This window comes from Odocoileus virginianus, chromosome 14, assembly GCF_023699985.2.
Source record: "Odocoileus virginianus isolate 20LAN1187 ecotype Illinois chromosome 14, Ovbor_1.2, whole genome shotgun sequence".
In the NCBI taxonomy this organism is placed as follows: Eukaryota; Metazoa; Chordata; class Mammalia; order Artiodactyla; family Cervidae; genus Odocoileus; species Odocoileus virginianus.
Genome location: NC_069687.1, coordinates 60010533 through 60029510, shown reverse-complemented (window position 1 = coordinate 60029510; position 18978 = coordinate 60010533). Strand labels below are relative to the sequence as shown.

Sequence of the window (18978 nt, the reverse complement as noted above, 5' to 3'; positions counted from 1 at the left end):
ACTACTAGCCAAGCTCAACTCAGTGAAGGATCAAAACTCTAGCAGAGAATTCCAGCTTCTGGTTCAAGATGGTGGAGTGGAAGGACATGGGTTCAGCTCCTCCTGCAAGAATACCAAAGCTGCAACTACCTGTTGAATAACCACCAACAGGAGAATGCTAGAAGCCACCAGAAAAGAAACCTCACATGCAAAGACAAGAAGCTGCAGCGAGATGGCAGGAGGGGTGCAATCCCGACAAAATCAAATCCCATACCCACCAGGTGAGTGACCCACAAAGTGGAGCACAATAATAACAAAGAAGTTCTCCCTCTGCTGTGAAGGTTCTGAACCCCACGCCAGGCTTCCCAGCCTGGGGATCCAACAAAGGGACTGGGTATCCCCAGGGAATCTGACCTTGAAGGCCAGCAAGTCTGATTATAGAACTTCCACAGGACTGGGAGAAACAGATTTCATTCTTGGAGGGCACAAAATCTTTCCCACACCAAGACCCAGAGGAAAGGAACAGTGAACCCACAGGAGACTGAACCAAAACTACCTGCTAGTGTTGGAGGGCCTCCTTGGAAGGCGTGGGTCGACAGGGGCTCACCACAGGGACAGGGGCACCACCCTCGGCATAAACCCTCTTGGAGGGCACCGTTAACCCTGCTGTAGAGTCCAAGGCTAGGTTACTTCAGGCCAAAAAACTACCAGGGAGGGAGCCCATCAGCACCCATCAGCAGATCACTGGATTCGAGCTTCACTGAGCAGGGCCCTGCCCACCAGAGCAAGACCCAGTTTTTCCCACCACCAGTCCCTCCCATCAGGAAGCTTACACAGGCCTCTCAGCCTCCTCCATCAGAGGGCAGACAGAAGAAGAAAGAACCACAGTCCCACAACAGCGAAGACAAAAACATCACAGAAAGTTAATCCAGGATGAAAAAGCAGAAAGTTAAGTCCCAGATGAAGGGACAAGATAAAACCCCAGAAAAACCACTCAATGAAGTGGAGACAAGCAACCTTCCAGAAAAAGAATTCAGAATAATGATAGTGGAGATGAAGCAGGATCTCAGAAAAGCAACAGAAAAGATGCAAGAATTGTGTACCAAAGACCTAGAAGAACTAACGAACAAACAAGCAGAGATGACTATAACACTGGAAGGAATCAATAGCTGAATAACTAAGGCAGGAGAATGGATAAATGACCTGGAGGACAGAATGGTGGAAATCACTACTGCAGAACAGAATATAGAGAAAAGAATGAAGACAGTCTAAGAGACCTCTGGAACAACATTAAACACACCAACATTCGCATTACAGGGGTCCCAGAAGAAGAATAGAGACAGAAAGGACCTGAGAAAACATCTGAAGTAATAACAGCTGAAAATTTCCAAAACATGGGAAAGGAAATAGTCAACTAAATCCAGGACACACAGATAATCCCAGGCAGGATAAACCCAAGGAGGAACACATCAAGATACATAGTAATCAAACTGACAAAAACTAAAGAGGAAGATAAACTATTAAAAGCAACAAGGGAAAAACAACAAATAATGTACAAGAAGACCCCATCAGGCTATCAGCTGATTTCTCAATAGAAACTCTACAAGCCAGAAGGGAATGGCATGATATATTTAAAGTGATGAAAGGGAAAAACCTACAACCAAGAATACTCTACCCAGCAAGACTCTCCTTCAGATTTGATGGAGAAATCAAAAGTTTTCCAGACAAGCAAGAGTTAAGAGAATTCAGCACCACCAAACCAGCTTTACAACATATGCTAAAGGAAATTCTCTAGGTGGGAAACATAAGAGAAGGAAAAGACCTACAGAAAATAAACCCAAAACAATTTTTAAAAAACGGTGATAGGATCATACATATCAATTATTACTTTAAATGTAAATACATTAAATGCACCAACCAAAAGAGAAAGACTGGCGGGGCAGATGAAAACATGTGCATGTATGTACGTCCACTTACCACATCACTCTGCTTGACCGCCTAAATTGTATGTTATTATTTTATATTGTTAGGTTAATCATGTTCCCATTATGGCTTGCAATTGTAATTATCTTTTATTTTTCATCTGGCTATTAATTGTGAAAGCAGATAAACATCTTTTACTATTGTGATTATGTAACTATTACTCACTTAATACCATTGTTTCATGATTGGTCAACAGAAAAATAACAGAACTCTATCAGCAAAACTAAGATTTAATACGAAAAAAAAAACAACTCTAACAGAACTCTTAAACTCCCTGAGGTAGAAAAACTTTGGAAAGAACTCCTAGATAAATGTTTAGAGCCCCTACATCCAGTAAGTAAAATCCCAAACAGGAAAATGCCCAGTGTCCAAATCACCAGTACAATAAGATATCTTTTGAGGTGCCATGCCTTAAAATGGCAACTTTTCATGAGTACAATTTTGCTTTCTTTAATATTACTAATCAGAAGCTACATTAAATAACAGAGGTTTTATAAATTTGCTATACATTTTTTAAAAAAAGAAGAAGGGATTTCATTTATTTGATTTTACAATTTTAAAACAAAGTGCAGGGAAGTGGGCAAGCGGGGGAGGAGAAAGAGAAAGAACCATTATAAGTGTTATTTTAGCTAAAAATCGGCATTTATCAAAAAATGCCATGATTATCAGTGCATATTCTCCACCTATCCTAAATGGAGTTAGGGACATTAATTCCTTCTGCTAAAATGAAATTAATACCCATTTTCAGTCATGTATGGATTCAATTAAAAATAATTACTACATTATTACTGGCTGATTCCACCTCACTGCTCATGAAGTATTCGGATAACAATAACATGAGCTCCCATCACAGGGAAACCTCAGGCTATGAACCACCATTTCTCCCTGCAAAGATGCAGCCCTGAAGTAGCTTCTTCAAACCCAGTTTCCTGAACAATTCAGATGTTGCCACTCGAGTGTCTAAAAGTGCTCTAGGAACCAAGCAGTCGGCTAGTAATCCAAGGGAGGCTCAAAACACCATCCTTACCTCAGAGAAGCACGGAACTGGAGAGATAGGATGTGCCATAGGAAAAGGGCTGGCCCAACTCCTCAGGCTGCAGATGAGGTCACTAGGGTTGAGGTGACACGATCCCCAGTAGGTCCGTGGCAGTGCTAGGATTTCAACAGAAATTCTGCTTCTGCTTCAGCCTTTGCTGTCCCCAGACCATCTTTTTAAAATGTTCCTTTTACACAGAATCTACTATCATTTTTAAATAAAAGGCACAAAACACCAGCAATCATGTCCAACTCCCACTAAAAAAAATTCTTAAATTGAAATCCAGACATCTTGTCTTTGTCTATTAATTTCTGCAGCTACTTGTACATAAAGATGCCATACAGCCAATAAACATAAAGTTTCCTACTATGACGGTGAAAGAAAAAAGAAACGCTTATTCTATTTTTAATTTTAAGAAAAACCAACAAACCAATATCTAAATTCTACTTGGCGTTTCTTTCAAAATGAAAGTTTCCTTAACCTGTCCTTAGTAAATTTGAATTTTCCCTAGCTCAGCCCCATTTCTGTAACTAAACCAAGTGAAAAGCTAATTTGGGACTTTCTACAGATATGAAAGTCATCTACAGCATTCATTTTTATTGCAAAACAACCTAATTTAACTATATGTGAAACCTGTTTCACCTCAACTTAAAAGTTTTTATTAAAAGGCCCCAAATCAAAAGCCATGAGACGTTTGCCTCATAATTTCTGTCCCATATAATCTTTCTAAGTAAAGAACAAAGAACAATTCAAATTCCCATGACTGATTTTAAAGATTTTTGACATTGTGTTTTATATTCAATTAACAGGCTATCAACATTTCTGGTTATTAAATGGGAGAAGAAAAATACATATGTATTTTATATAACAACTTTGACATGAATGATACCATTTAAGAGAAATGTTTCTATTTTATTCCCCCTAAGAATGCATCCATTTTAAAACTTAATAAAACATTGACAATAGGTTTTGTGTATTGCCCCTTACAGCCAAGAATAGTGAGTGGCCAGCAGGAAACTGGCTAAGTCTTTAAGGGCTGGGATAACGGGTATAAAAACAACTTCCAGAAATTCATCCCTGAGAACTTCTGACAAGTTGCAAAGCTGGTGATTTCATAAAAGGTAACAATGAAGAGTTAAATGAGCCATTTCTTATATACGAATTTATATACAGATACACAGATACACAGCAGGATCAAATCCACATCTCCTACACAGTGCATCTCCTGCATTGCAGGCAGATTGTTTACAGCTGAGCTACCACAGAAGCCCATCCAAATGTTATTATCAATCAGTGAAATCACTACCTAAAGAAATCACCATGGTTCAAAGAAGTAACCCAAGACCTCCCATTTGGAGAGGATATGGATTCTGTGGCGATATGGAGAGATCATTATGTTCAAGGAGCTCAAGACTAAAGCCAGGCCTCGATTCCCAGCATTGTGCTGTTTTCCATTCAGATGATAAAAATAATTGCCTTGCTTTTATCCTCCTCCCTGCCTCTTTTCCAGCACAGATAATGAAGACAGCATGCTCTTAAGAGCTATGTCAGACAGACTAAAGGCCCAAATAACATGAAGTTGCCAAAAAACTACAGATAATCAGATTTTTATTTCAATTTATTTAAGGCAGGACATCAAGGAAGGAATAGACAGATCTTCTTAGGACTGGTGATGTAGTGTAGACAGATGATAAGGAGAACTCCTCTACAGCGACTGAGATTTTGTCTACTCTTGGAGGAAAAAAACCTTCCATTTGAAGAGGACAGAAAGAATTTCTGTAAGTGGGAAAGTCGATCCTAAGAGGACACCCAGAGGTGCTGAACAAGTTGCTGCTTCTGGACAGGGTCAAGACGGGAAAGAACCCAATGAAATTTTCCAATCATAATCTACCAAGATCTGTGGACAATGACAGGATTCAAACATAGGAGACAGCCTATTTTCAAAAAAAGCCAATCCTAATGACCTATGTGGGAAAAGAATCTAAAAAACAGTGGATATATGTGTAACAGATTCACTCTACTGCATACCTGAAACTAACACGGCATGGTTAATAGGCTATACTCCAATAAGATTTCTTAAAAAAACAGAAACTAGAGACAGAAGGAGCTTCAAACTCATCACAAGCAAGATTCTAGAGTAGATTAAAAAGCTGGTGTCTGAGTACCTCAGAGGAAGCAGTAGCTACCTGGAGCCAGTGTAAGTTCTGTAAGAACAAGACATGTGAGACTAACCCCAGTCCACTACGTGGTCACCAAATTGGTAATTCCATAGAGCAGACGTACAGTAGATTTGGTTGAAATAGCATATATCCTTATGACAGGATGGAGAATTAAGAATCAGATGCTAGTGCAAACAGGAATAAGTCTCTGAACAACTTTTCTAAAATTGACAAATATTAATCTGAAGTAAAGTCTGTATGTGAAAGTATGCTCAGTCATGACCAGCTCTTTGCGACCCTATTGACTGGAGCCCACCAGGCTCCTCCCTCCATGGGATTCTCCAGGCAATACTGGAATGGGTTGCCATTTCCTCCTCCAGGGGATCTTCCCGACCCAGGGATTGAACCCGGGTCTCCTGAATTGCAGGCAGATTCTTTACCACTGAGCCACAAGGAAGCCCTGTGTATGGAAACATCAAATTGTTCTGCCCTTGACCTCAGCCTAGGCAACAATTTTATTCCTTAAAACACTGAAGAAACGCATATCCAATCTGTGGATAACTTGGAATAAAAAAGTGTTGTAAATGATTAATGTATAGATAAACAATCTAAAAGACTTTGAAAGGCTAGAACAGATGGTCATATACAGGAAATTTAGATAAATATTAAGTTTTATTCATGGGACTAAGAAGCCAATGGTACACATCCATGAATGAAGAGATGTGACTCAGCAGCAACATGTGTAAAAAGAAACTTACTTATTTTGAGATGACTGACCATCAAGAGTCAGCAATCTTGTTTTAGAAGGACTATGGCTGGAAAGCCATTGTTAAGAAAAATTATTATTCTATCCCAGGTTCTATGCTAAGCATTTTTAACAACCCTATTTAAGAGAAATAGGTAAAAACAGACTAAAAGTTCAGATGACTCGCCCAACACAAGGCAGAAAGTAACAGCTGAAGAGTCTCCCTGCTTTCCTAATCTGCCGCTGACAATCTTAACTGGGAGGCTTCGGTGCTTACTGGGGCAGGGAGGGATGTTGGGGAGGGAAGGGGGAATCTCAGCAAGGGTTAGAATGGTTCTCCTTACCATCAGTCAGCATCTAGAAGCATTATACTTGAAGAAGAACATAGCAAATTGGTATATGTTCAGTATTCAAGGTAGTGAGATAATTCAAAATCATGTCACTTAACAAGAGTTGAAAGAGATTTACCAACTTAAATAGGCTTCGAGGTAGGTACGTAATTAATTTTCAAAAATGTAAGACAGCCCACCTACAAACCACTCAAAAATGTAAGGTTTCCAAAGATAGCCTACCTACAAACCATTCAAAAATGTAAGCTTTCCAAAGATAGCCCACATACAAACCATTCAAAAATGTAAGGTTTCCAAAGATAGCCCACCTACAAACCAATGAAAACAGCCCTGGGAAAGCTCTACACTACACAACAGCAGCAGAAACCCTGTGGAGCTCAAAAACAGAGGATGACAGCACAGAAAAGCCTAGGAAGCATCTGCCAACATCACTCCATCCCTCAGTCCAGGGCAGCTTGGTGCCAAGAAGGATCCCCTTGGAGGGATTTCACACCACAAATAAAAGGACAGTAGGAGAACCCTAGTAGGCCCCCTCATCAATTCACAAAGGATGACAGAGAGGAAAAACAAAAGAACTATAAAACAATCAAAAAGCAATTAACAAAATGTCAATAGTGTGTCCTTTGCTATCAATAACTAAATTACTCTAAATGTAAGTGGTTTAAATTAAAAGACAAAGAGTAGTTGAATGAACAAAAGCTCAAGACCCAAGTATATGTTTTCTACAAGAAACTCAAACTTTAAGGACTCTCATAGGCTAAAAGTGAAAGAATAGGAAAAGACATTCCATGCAAATAGAAACTAAAAGAACAGGGGTACCTATACTTATGAGATCAAATAAACTTTAAGAGAAAAGTTGTAACAAGGGACAAATAAGGTCATTATATAATAATGAGGTCAGTTCATCAAGAGGATATACAATTATATGCATTCTGGTGGCTCAGATGGTAAAGAATCTGCCCGCAATGCGGGAGACTGGGTTCAGTCCCGGGATTGGGAAGATCCCCTGGAGAAGAGAATGGCAACCCGCTCCAGTATCCTTGCCTGGAGAATCCCATGGACAGAGGAGCCTGGTGGGCTACAGTTCACGTGGTCGCAGAGGGTCGGACACAACTGAAGCAACTTGACACACACAACGAATCTGAAGGCAGAAACAGCAATTCAAGAGTAGAGGACTTCACAATAGACAGATTATCCAGATAGAAAATCAAGAAGGAAATAAAGAACTTAAACAATACTATCAGTCAAATGTACCTAACAAACATACAAAACGTTCCATTCAACAGCAGAAGAATACACATACTTCTTATGCATACACATATCTTCCAGGAGAGTATTTTGGGTCACAAAATTAGTCTTAACAAATTTTAAGAAGATGAAAGCCATATAAAATATCTTTTTCAATCACAATGATTAAAGCTAGAAGTCAATAACAGGAAGAATGTCAGAATAAAAATCAGATGTGTGGAAATTAAATTACACTTCTAAAAAACCAACTGGTCAAAGAAGAAATCAAGTAATCCAAAAATCTTGAGATTAAAAATAGAAACACAACATATCACAACTTATGGGATGTAGCAAAGGCATTTCTAAGAGGGAAGTTTATAGTGATTAACACTTAAATTAATGAAAACAGAAACATACATAAATCAATAAATGTGTTAATAAATGCAGAAAAAGCATTTAACAAATGTTCAACATCCTTTAATAAGAATTCAACAAATTGGGTATAGAAGAAACATACCTCAACATAATAAAAGCCATATCTATAACAAACTCACAGATAATACCATACTCAACAGTGAAAAGATAGAAAGCTTTCCCTCTAAGAGCCGGAATAAGACAGGATGTCCTCTCTTACCATTTCTAGTCAACACAGTACAGAAGTTCTAGTCACAGCAATTAGACAAAGAATTAAAAGGCATTCAAGTGGGAACAGAAGAAATAAAAATGTTTCTTTGAAGATGACATGATCTTACATAGAAAATCCTCAGTACTCCATCAAAAAATTAGCTCTAATAAATGAAGTCAGTAACGCCACAAAACACAAAATCAACATACAAAAATCTGTACACTAGTTAACTATCTGGAGAATAAAGAAAATAATGCCATTTACAATAGCATCAAAAAACAGTAAGATCCTTAGGAATAAATTTAACAAAAGAAGTGAAACATCTATACATCAAAAACTGTAAGACACTGAAGGTACTAAAGTGGAACGACACTAGTGTGCATGAATCAGAGGAGTTAATATTGTTTAAATGCCCATACTGCCCAAAGCCATCTACAGATCCAATATAATCGCTGTCAAAATTCCAATTATTTTTCAAGATGCTCAACATCACTCATTATCAGAGAAACGCAAATCAAAACCACAATGAGGTACCATTATACGCCAGTCAGGATGGATGCTATCCAAAAGTCTACAAGCAATAAATGCTGGAGAGGGTGTGGAGAAAAGGGAACCCTCTTACACTGTTGGTGGGAATGCAAATTAGTACAGCCACTATGGAAAACAGTGTGGAGATTTCTTAAAAAGCTGGAAATAGAACTGCCATATGACCCAGCAATCCCACTTCTGGGCATACACACCAAGGAAACCAGATCTGAAAGAGCCACATGCACCCCAATGTTCATCGCAGCACTGTTTATAATAGCCAGGACATGGAAGCAACCCAGATGCCCATCAGCAGACGAATGGATGAGGAAGCTGTGGTACATATACACCATGGAATACTACTCAGCCATTAAAAAGAATTCATTTGAATCAGGTCTAATGAGATGGATGAAACTGGAGCCCATTATACAGAGCGAAGTAAGCCAGAAAGATAAAGACCATTACAGTATACTAACACATATATATGGACTTTAGAAAGATGGTAACGATAACCCTATATGCAAAACAGAAAAAGAGACTCAGATGTATGGAACAGACTTGTGGACTCTGGGAGGAGAGGGTGGGATGTTTCAGGAGAACAGCATTGAAACATGTATATTATCTAGGGTGAAACGGATAACCAGCTCAGGTTGGGTACATGAGACAAGTGCTCGGGCCTGGTGCACTGGGAAGACCCAGAGGGATCGGGTGGAGAGGGAGGTGGGAGGGGGGGACTGGGATGGGGAATACATGTAAATCCATGGCTAATTCATATCAATGTATAACAAAAACTACTGTAATGATGTAAAGTAATTAGCCTCCAACTAATAAAAATTAAAAAAAAAAAAAAGAAATAAAATGAAAAAAAAAAAAAAAATTCCAATTATTTTTCAGAAAAATAGAAAACAATTGTCCTAAAGTGTGTATGGAGCCATAAGAGACTGAATGGACAATGCAATCTTAAGAAGAACAAGGTTGGAGGCATCACACTTCCCAATTGCAGGTTATATTACAAGCCTATAACAATCAATATAGCATGGTACTCACATAAAAACAGACACAGAGATCAATGAAAGAGAATTGAAAGCCCAGAAATAAACCCATGCCTGTATGGTCAATATTTAACAATGAAGCCAAAAATACTCAATGGCAAAAAGATAGCCTCTTCAATAAATGATGCTGGGAAAACCGGACATCCATATGCAAAAGAATAAAATTGGACCACTATCCTATACCACTCACAAAAATTAACTTGAAATGGATTAAAGACTTGTAAGACCTGAAACCATAAGACTCCTAGAAGAAGGTATGGCAGGGGAGCTCCTTAACATCAGTCTTGGCAATGATTTTTGGATATGACACCAAAAGAACAAGGAACAAACGCAAAAAATCAACAAGTGGGACCATATCAAACTAAAGCTTCTGCACAGCAAAAGAAACCATCAACAAAATGAAAAGGCAACCTACAAAATGGGAGAAAATATATGTAAACCATATATCTAACAAGGGGTTAATATCCAAAACATATAAGGGACCTCACACAACTCAGTGGCAAAACAAAATCTCATTTTTCAAATGGGTAGGGACTTCCCTGGTGGTCCAGTGGTTAATATTCCAAAGCAGGGGGCACATGTTCAATCCCTGATCAGGGAATTAAGACCCTACATGACACACCATGCAGTCAAATGATTAAATAAAACAAAACAAACAAAATGGGCAAAGAACCTACATATTTTAACAAAGACAACAAACAACATCAATGACTATAGTTAAAAAATATGGTATTGTATACTGGAAAGTTGCTGAGAGCAGATCTTGAGTGTTCTCATCATTGAAAAAGTTAACTATGTGAGGTGATGGATGTGTTGATCATCTTGATCTTGGTAATTGTTCCACAATGTACATGTATGTCAAATCATGTTGCACAATTTGACAAATAATTGTGTGTATCTAAAGTTTAGGGAAGAAAACAAAGACAGACTGGGATATTTGTGGTTATTAGTCCCCCATTACTGAAAGTATCAAGGACAACGATCAAATGGTCAACCATTTGGAGATATGCTATACATGTAGATTGTTCACTTGCTAGAAACTAAAGAAAAATCTTTCGGGTTTCCTTCAGTCTTAAGATTATAACTCTGAACAAGAATTTCATTCATTTTCCCAGACAGAACATACAGTTACCTAAAAGAGGCCTGGGTAGCCTCTCATTTATATCTGAGAAGGACCAGCCATCTAATTTCTTGAGCAACATTCTCCTTCCCTCCCCTGCATCTCAATATTTTCCAATGCAATCTACACCTGATACAAAGGAAAACATCACTCTTAGCATCTGTGGGGATGCTGTAAATTAGGACTTGATGTAACAGCAGAATTACTAACCAACCATCCAGTACATGTGTATTCTGCTTGGAGACCCTACAAAGTAGCCTAAATCAGAGTTCTTGCCATAAATCGGCTTACACTCAAGTTGGAAAATTGAGAATTCAGTCAACAGTTTCAGAGAGATGGTGGCTTAAGCTTGCTTTGACCACTGCAAAAGACTTCAGCTAGAAAGTAAAAGGGAACAAAGGAACAAAGTCAAAGAAGTTAGGAAATACAGGGCTAGTTCCACAGGCATTTACTAGTCCTGGCTAATGGGAGCAGAGGGTCCACGAGACCAGGCAGTAGGAGACATGTGACTTGCTGAACATTTAAAGGAATGCCATGAAAATCACCCTTTCCTGGATTCTTTCAGCTGCAGAAAGCCAGAAACACTAAAGGTTAAGAAAGTAGCTAGCAAACCCTTTTATAAGTAACTAGTGTCACCTTTTAAAAGATGATGCTGAGCCCAAGTTAAAGGATCCTGAACCCAAGTAATTTCAACAAACAGCCAGGCTTAGAATCCTGGGTTAGACTCAACTAACCCATAATCTCATTAATCACTGAGCACCCCACACTTTTTTAAACTAACTCCTGACCACATAGCAAACCAGGAGTCTGGTGGAGCAAGAAAAAGGACCATGCACAGACAATAAACAACAGTCACTAGTGGGGAAGAGACAAATTTGCTCCAGAAAGACTTCGCCTGCACCATTCAGTTAGAAGTCCTTAGAGACTGCCTTTGCTCCAAAGCCTTCTAGCTGACAGCATCCCTGCAAAGGCCACTGGTGATGTTTTCCCGTGTGACAGGTGTGAAAATATTTTAACCATAAAATGCAGAAATAATCAGCCCACTTGTTTTTCACCTTCTCAGCTCTACCCCACCCCCTCTTCCACAAGGAGCGGGGTTTTCCACAGAAGAAAGGATGCAGGATGGTCTATGACCCATAGGCATGGGCTCCAGACTTTCATGTCTGAAATCCCTCTGGACTAAGTCCAGAAAGATAACTCAGTCATTTCAACCTGATGACTGTCTGGTGATCAAGGTGAGGTAAGTTAATAGTATTATTTCACAATCCCTTCAAATGTTTCCTGACCGCCCGCTGCAGGTGCGGGACTGACCCTGTCGACAGTACATTCCTGGCCATGTTGCCTAAGACAGCAAAAACTGAATTGACATTCACCCTCCTCACCTTCAAATTTCAAGACTGTATCGAATGTTAGAAGCAGCAGGTCCTTAGAGACCATTAAGTCTACTCCTTCCTCTTTGACCAGATGAGGAAGCTGAGAACCACAGAGGGGTTATACTTGCCCAAGGTTACACAGCTGAGAGGTCACAGGCAACAGTCTCCATTCTTGCCCTGGGCTCCCAGCCTAGAGCACTTCCCCCTGAGATCACACAGACATCTCCTGCGTTCTGAAACCTGGAAAACCTGCTCAAGCTCCCTTTCTTTGCAATGTCTATTTTCCACTTGTTATAAATCCAACCATCATTTTCTGACACTTAATCTCTGCCAGGCACTACTAGAAGTGCTCTCTGCAAATTAGCTCACTGACTTTCCCCAGCAACCCTAGAAGGCAGGTTACAATGATTATCCCCATTTCACAGATGCAAAACCTGAGGTGGAGGCGACAGAGTCAGGTCCATCTCATGAGACAGACTGGCTCCAGAGTCCCCACTCTTAGCCACTTGTGATTATTTATGAAGGATAATTGCTTTAAATTATAAAATAATGGAAGAAGAAGTGCAAGCCTTGAAAAGGGCACGATCACTAGTGTATGATAATGAATCTAAGAGCTAAACTATATGTTAACACATGCAATATATTTCATGATTATTTTTTAAGGGATTGTGTGTCTGAGAGAAATATAGAAAGCATATTAACATTTTAAGCATTTTTAAAGGTAAAATGATCACATGCACAGTAGTCAGTCTGCCAGTTGAAACAGGCAGAATGTTACCTGAGCGCTGGATCCACTTATGCTATTACATAAGTCAAGCTGTCGCCTGTCTTCTCCTATGCTGGCCTTCATCCTTGGCTATGAGGCACCCCTTTTACATCAACCCCTCCAGAAATCAAACCTCAAAATAACACATTAAGGATTAAACTAAAAGACTGCACCTCTGAAGATTACATTTTTTTTTAAATGTCCAAAATCAAGATCACTGGAACAAATGCCCAATATTCAATTATGTTTTCACTCTCCGTCATACTAAAATGATGTCAAATCTCATTACCTTGGTTATCCAGGAGAAGAAGTCCAGGAACAATCATGGTAGAAATAAGAAAATTACGATTGTGCCCAAGATCAAATTTCAAGGGAAAAATTGCAGTCAAGCTAAGAAGATGCACTATCACAGAAAAAAGTTACCTGGCATTTTATCAGCCAAAAGTCTTACTGTTGAGTGTGGAAAGGCCCACTCAAAATGCAACAGATCCTAAAATTCCTAAAATCAGAAAAGTATTGCCTTAGATACGAACCCCACAGTACAGAGAATCAAAGCAGAGAGCAGAGCCAGGCATACGGGAGGTCCTCAAATATTTGTCAAACACATATAAGAAAATGTTCACCAAAGAGAGAAACATGATACAGACTGTCAGAATGCAAAATAGCAAGCGACACTGCTTAGAGGTTTTAAGAATTTTTAAATACCAAGATGATAGCAAAAGAACTAAGGATTATATAGACTGGACAAAAATGGCAGAGTACCACTCAATCAGGGCAAAATGCTCAGGTACAGGTCTAGTACCTGACCTGTACTTCTTAAGAAAAAGAACTCTAAGCCCAGCCTGGCCTAAGGGAGGGATCTGGACTCAAGCCCTACAGCGTGGCATAATATTTGCAGTACAACTCTAACATGGCAAAATTCCCTGAATTTGGTGCACTTCCAATATAACACTGTTTTTAATTTAGAACTCTCAACAGGAGTTGCCAGGCTTGACCCATCTCTTCATAACAAATTCAAGGTCCTGCTGAAGCAATATAAATACAAATGCAATTAAACAAAAACTACATAAACCAGGTCTGCCATATCTGATCAGTAAATTAAAGTATAATAAAATTACAGTTGGCCTGGCAGTTTGAGAGTAATTTGGACTCTGTGCAGTACCATTCTAGTCATATTTCAATTGCAAGGGGTTTTCCGACATTTATACCATAAATCTTTTTTCTGGGGAGTCACACTTGGTCATAAACTCTGGCTGAATGTGAAGTGAGAGCTTAACTACCAGTATAGGGGCTACCAATTCTGTACAGAATCCTTAATATAGAAGTAATATTATAGTCCTTTATGTTTTAATATCTCTTTAGAACACATTTCCTTTTCTCATATACCAAAGGAGGTCACGTAACAGACCTCACCTGAAATTCCTGCGAAATTTAAGTCTGAGCCACAACAGTAGTTTCTTATAAAAGCACAATGAGAAAATATTCCAAACTCTTCTGCAGTACTCACATGATTAAGCAAACAAACAAAAGGTGTGAAACACAAGTGAGGAACCTGATGAAATTTCATAGAGCCTTAGTTACCAACTACTATTTTCCTCTCTACCTCTAAGTGTTTCTAAACTGCTTAAAGGACAGGAGAGGTGCTTCAAAGGAAAGTCTAATGACACACCTGTTACATAACCTGCTCTTGGCTGACCAGGTTATGTTGCTTTGATAAGGAAGAAAATACAATCAAAAGCAGGAAAAACACTAATTCTCTGTTCCGCCTTCTCACATTAGCCAGGGCATTCACCTGAGTCACATGTCCAATAGCTAGCTCTGTGCCTCAGTTTCTCTAATCACTAACCATGAGGTTTGATGCTATCCAAATTCCTACTGGATCAAAGTTAATGAGCACAACAATCACACAGAAAGTCCACATTGTAACATTAAACTGAAATGCTATGTTGTGGAAGAAAAAAGCCAAAGGTTTTTGCAGCAGTCATTTGTTTTCCTCCAAATAACTCCAAAGGAGTCAGCTTGGCCATAAATCAGGATAAGGTAAATACCTGTGCGCTTTAAGAACGTGCATATAAAAACTCAAGACAGATAAATTAAAAAGCTTCCCAGGTTAAGCTCACTGCTTGGACTATCATGTTCAAAGATCAACCCACAGAACCCAAGAGAACAGGTCTTTGATTTTTTGTTGTGAAAAAAGGACTTCAATTCCCCTGACATCTTCAGGGCCTAGAACACAAGATGGCAAAGCTTTAGAAAACCTGGGGCCCCATAGGACCCCAAATGATCAGTTCTTTCTAAACATCTTACATTTTCTTATTTTTCGCCCAATTGGTGGGGGTCTGGTGATAAAACCTCTTTAACTCTGGGTCTACAGAGGTCTGCCTCGAACCAGGCAGGGGTCAAGAAAGGAGACGCTGCGCAAACACAGATGTTGGTGCCAGCTGAAACCAAGGAGGGGGCGGGGGCTGCTATGGGTTCCTACGGAGGCAGATGGATTCTCTCCTGGAAATCTAATTGGTGTCTGGGAAACGAGAGCTGGGTTTCCAAGGCGGCCTGAGCACCCAGCTTCTACAGGGCCCTTCATAGGCGAGGAAGCCTCCTTGGCGCCAGCACAGGACGTCATCATGCCCCACCGTGGAAAACTCCCAGCACAGGAACGTTAGGGGACCACCACGCACACCCCAGGTTCCCAGGGGAAAGAGACCCACAAAATAATCCTATGGAAGTCCAACGGAATTCTGGCCGCCTCTCCTAACCAGGATAACTATAGATACCTTTTAAAGCACACTTACATTTTCACGCGAAAGAAACGTTGGCGCTTGTGTCCTGAGCGGAATCCCGCTCGCTCTGCTGCTCTCCGGGGACCCGGCCCCGCCGCGCACCCCTGCCCCGGGGCCAGGCACTGATGGCGAGGGCGATCCCAGCTTTCGAGGCTCTCCCCTCTCCACTGCAGGAAGACCGCTGATTTCCCCGGCACCCGAACCACAGAGACCCAGCTTCCACCCACCCATTCCCGGCCCCCGGCGCGGGGCCGACAGGGGGCGAGAGGGGCCGCGCGGCCAGGGGACCGCGCGCTCCGCCGCCGCCGCGCCGCCTCTGCACTTGTTGCAGACCCCGAGGGGCCGGGAGGCGGCGGCCATCCTCCTCGCCGCTGAGCCCGCGGCAGCACCCCCTTCCCACCCCCTGGAGAGCCTGGACCCTCGAGAAAGTAGCTCCGCGACGGCGAACTCAGGTGAGGCGGACAAACTTTTCCGCCCCGAGGGGCCGAGGGACGCGAGGATGGAGCCCCCAAAGAGCACTTACCCGGAGCTGCGGCCCCGCAGCCTCCAGCGCCCGAGCGAGGCGCTGCCCCGGCGCCCAGCCCGCGGGCGCTCGGAACGCGCCGCCGGAGCCGGGAAGGCTCTCCCCAAGCGGCCCACGCCCGGCGGCTGCGGCGCGGCGCGGCCCGGCCAGCGCGAGGGGGCGGAGCCGAAGCCGCGCTCCGGGGCCGGGCTGGCTGCGCCCGCCGCTGGGGACGCCCCGCTTACTCCGCGCCTGCCGGCTGCCGCTGGATCCGGCATCACATGGCCCGGCCTGCCCGCCGCCGCGCCCGACACCGGCTCCAGGAAGAAACCTGAAGCTGCCCTACCGCACGGGCTCCGCCGGCCCCCTCCCGCCGCCGGCGGCCGCTCGCCTGGGCTTCCCTCCCCCGGCCCCCAGCACCAGGACCGGGAGAGGCTGCGGGACCGGGGGCGCGAGGTTGCGCCCGAATGGCGGCGCCCGCGCGCCCCGGATCCCACAGGAGTCAGGGGCCGGCTGCCCGCTCCTGAAAGGAGATGTGCAGGGCCCGAGGAAGGCCCAGGCTGCCCTCGGCCAAAAGCCACCACCGTTGTGACTGAACGTGCTCCAGTTCTTACCTAAGCATCAGTAGACGCCTCTTGTTTCTCGAGGCTCACGATCCTCCAGCCCAGAGTTTCACCAGCTCTGTGATTCTCTGCGTGTTCACGCCCGCAAGGGGCTCATTAGAAGTCATCATAATTCTGACCAGTGCAAATTCGATACATGAAGCAAGGCACGCAAAGCTGGTGCTCTGGGACAACCCAGAGGGATGGGGTGGGGAGGGAGGCGGGTTCAGGATGGGGGACACATGTACACCTGTGGCTGATTCATGATATATGGCAAAAACCACCACAATATTGTAATTAGTCTCCAATTAAAATAAAAATTAACTTTTTAAAAAAGAATGAACAACAAAAAATAAAATCAGAATTTTGTTTTGTTTTTTCCATTTATTTTTATTCGTTGGAGGCTAATTACTTTACAATATTATAGTGGTTTTTGCCATACATTGACATGAATCAGCCATGGATTTACATGTGTTCCCCATCCCGATCTCCCCTCCTGCCTCCCTCTCCATCCCATCCCTCTGGGTCTTCCCAGTGCACCAGCCCTGAGTACCTGTCTCATGCATCCAGCCTGGGCTGGTGATCTGTTTCACCCTTGATAGTATACTTGTTTCAATGCTGTTCTCTCTGAACATCCTACCCTCGCCTTCTCCCACAGAGTCTAAAAGTCTATTCTGTACATCTGTGTTTCTTTTTCTGTTTTGCATATAGGGTTATCGTTACCATCTTTTAAAATTCCATGTATATGCGTTAGTATACTGTATTGGTCTTTATCTTTTTGGCCTACTTCACTCTGTAAGATGGGCTCCAGTTTCATCCATCTCATTAGAACTGAATATTAAAAGCAGCAAGGGAAAAACAACAAATAACACACAAAGGGATTCCCATAAGGGAAACAGCTGATCTATCAATAGAAACTCTTCAGGCCAGAAGGGAATGGCAGGATATACTTAAAGTAATGAAAGAGAATAACCTACAACCCAGATTACTGTACCCAGCAAGGATCTCATTCAGATATGAAGGAGAATTCAAAAGCTTTACAGACAAGCAAAAGCTGAGAGAATTCAGCACCACCAAACCAGCTCTTCGACAAATGCTAAAGGATCTTCTCTAGACAGAAAACACAGAAAGGTTGTATAAACGTGAACCCAAAACAACAAAGTAAATGGCAACAGGACCATACCTATCAATAATTACCTTAAATGTAAATGGGTTGAATGCCCCAACCAAAAGACAAAGGCTGGCTGAATGGATACAAAAGCAAGACCCCTATAGATGCTGTCTACAAGAGACCCACCTCAAAACAAGGGACACATACAGACTGAAAGTGAAGGGCTGGAAAAAAATACTTCACGCAAATGGAGACCAAAAGGAAGCAGGGGTCGCAATACTCATATCAGATAAAATAGACTTTAAAATAAAGGCTGTGAAAAGAGACAAAGAAGGACACTACATAATGATTAAAGGATCAATCCAAGAAGAAGATATAACAATTATAAATATACATGCACCCAACATAGGAGCACCGCAATATATAAGGCAAATGCCAACAAGTATGAAAGGGGAAATTAACAATAACACAATAATAGTGGGAGACTTTAATACCCCACTCACACCTATGGATAGATCAACTAAACAGAAGATTAACAAGGAAACACAAACTTTAAATGACACAATGAACCAGCTAGACCTAATTGATATCTATAGGACATTTCACCCCAAAACAATCAATTTCACCTCTTTCTCAAGTGCACACGGAACCTTCTCCAGAATAGATCACATCCTGGGCCATAAATCTAGCCTTGGTAAATTCAAAAAAATTGAAATCATTCCAGTCATCTTTTCTGACCACAATGCAGTAAGACTAGATCTCAATTGCAGGGAAAAAAAAAAAAAAAAAAAACAACTATTAAAAATTCAAACATATGGAGGTTAAAATCAGAATTTTTTTAAAAGTCATCATAATTAAAAAACATGAAAACCCTGTTGCTTACCATGAACAGCAATATGAGAGGGAATCCCTTACCATCCAAGGCAGTTTTCTAGTTAGAACTGATCACAACCCCAAGCAGAGAACCCTCTCCGTCAGTCAGGCCTTCCTAAAAGAGATTTCAGCTAATGATAGCAGCTTTAAAGACAAAAGTACCCATTTGA

At 41.6% G+C, this 18978-nt stretch overlaps 2 protein-coding genes across 5 annotated transcripts in view; one reads left to right on the top strand and one right to left on the bottom strand.

Moving 5' to 3' along the window:
* ARHGEF28 (Rho guanine nucleotide exchange factor 28) overlaps positions 1 to 16462 on the bottom strand; it is a 319641-nt gene extending 303179 nt beyond the window's left edge. Inside the window, exon 1 of one of the 4 annotated variants that reach the window (XM_070476813.1) lies at positions 16244 to 16462. The gene's annotated coding sequence lies outside the window, so the exon portion shown is untranslated. The remainder of the gene's footprint in view (positions 1 to 16243) is intronic. The other 3 variants (XM_070476812.1, XM_070476810.1, XM_070476811.1) reach the window with 3 other exon arrangements.
* Positions 13720 to 16840, top strand: LOC139038220 (basic proline-rich protein-like). The gene is made up of 2 exons (XM_070476414.1): positions 13720 to 13727; positions 15748 to 16840. The coding sequence occupies exons 1-2, from the start codon at positions 13720 to 13722 to the stop codon at positions 16838 to 16840; spliced, it is 1101 nt and encodes a 366-aa protein (XP_070332515.1).
* Positions 16841 to 18978: the final 2138 nt, after the last annotated feature.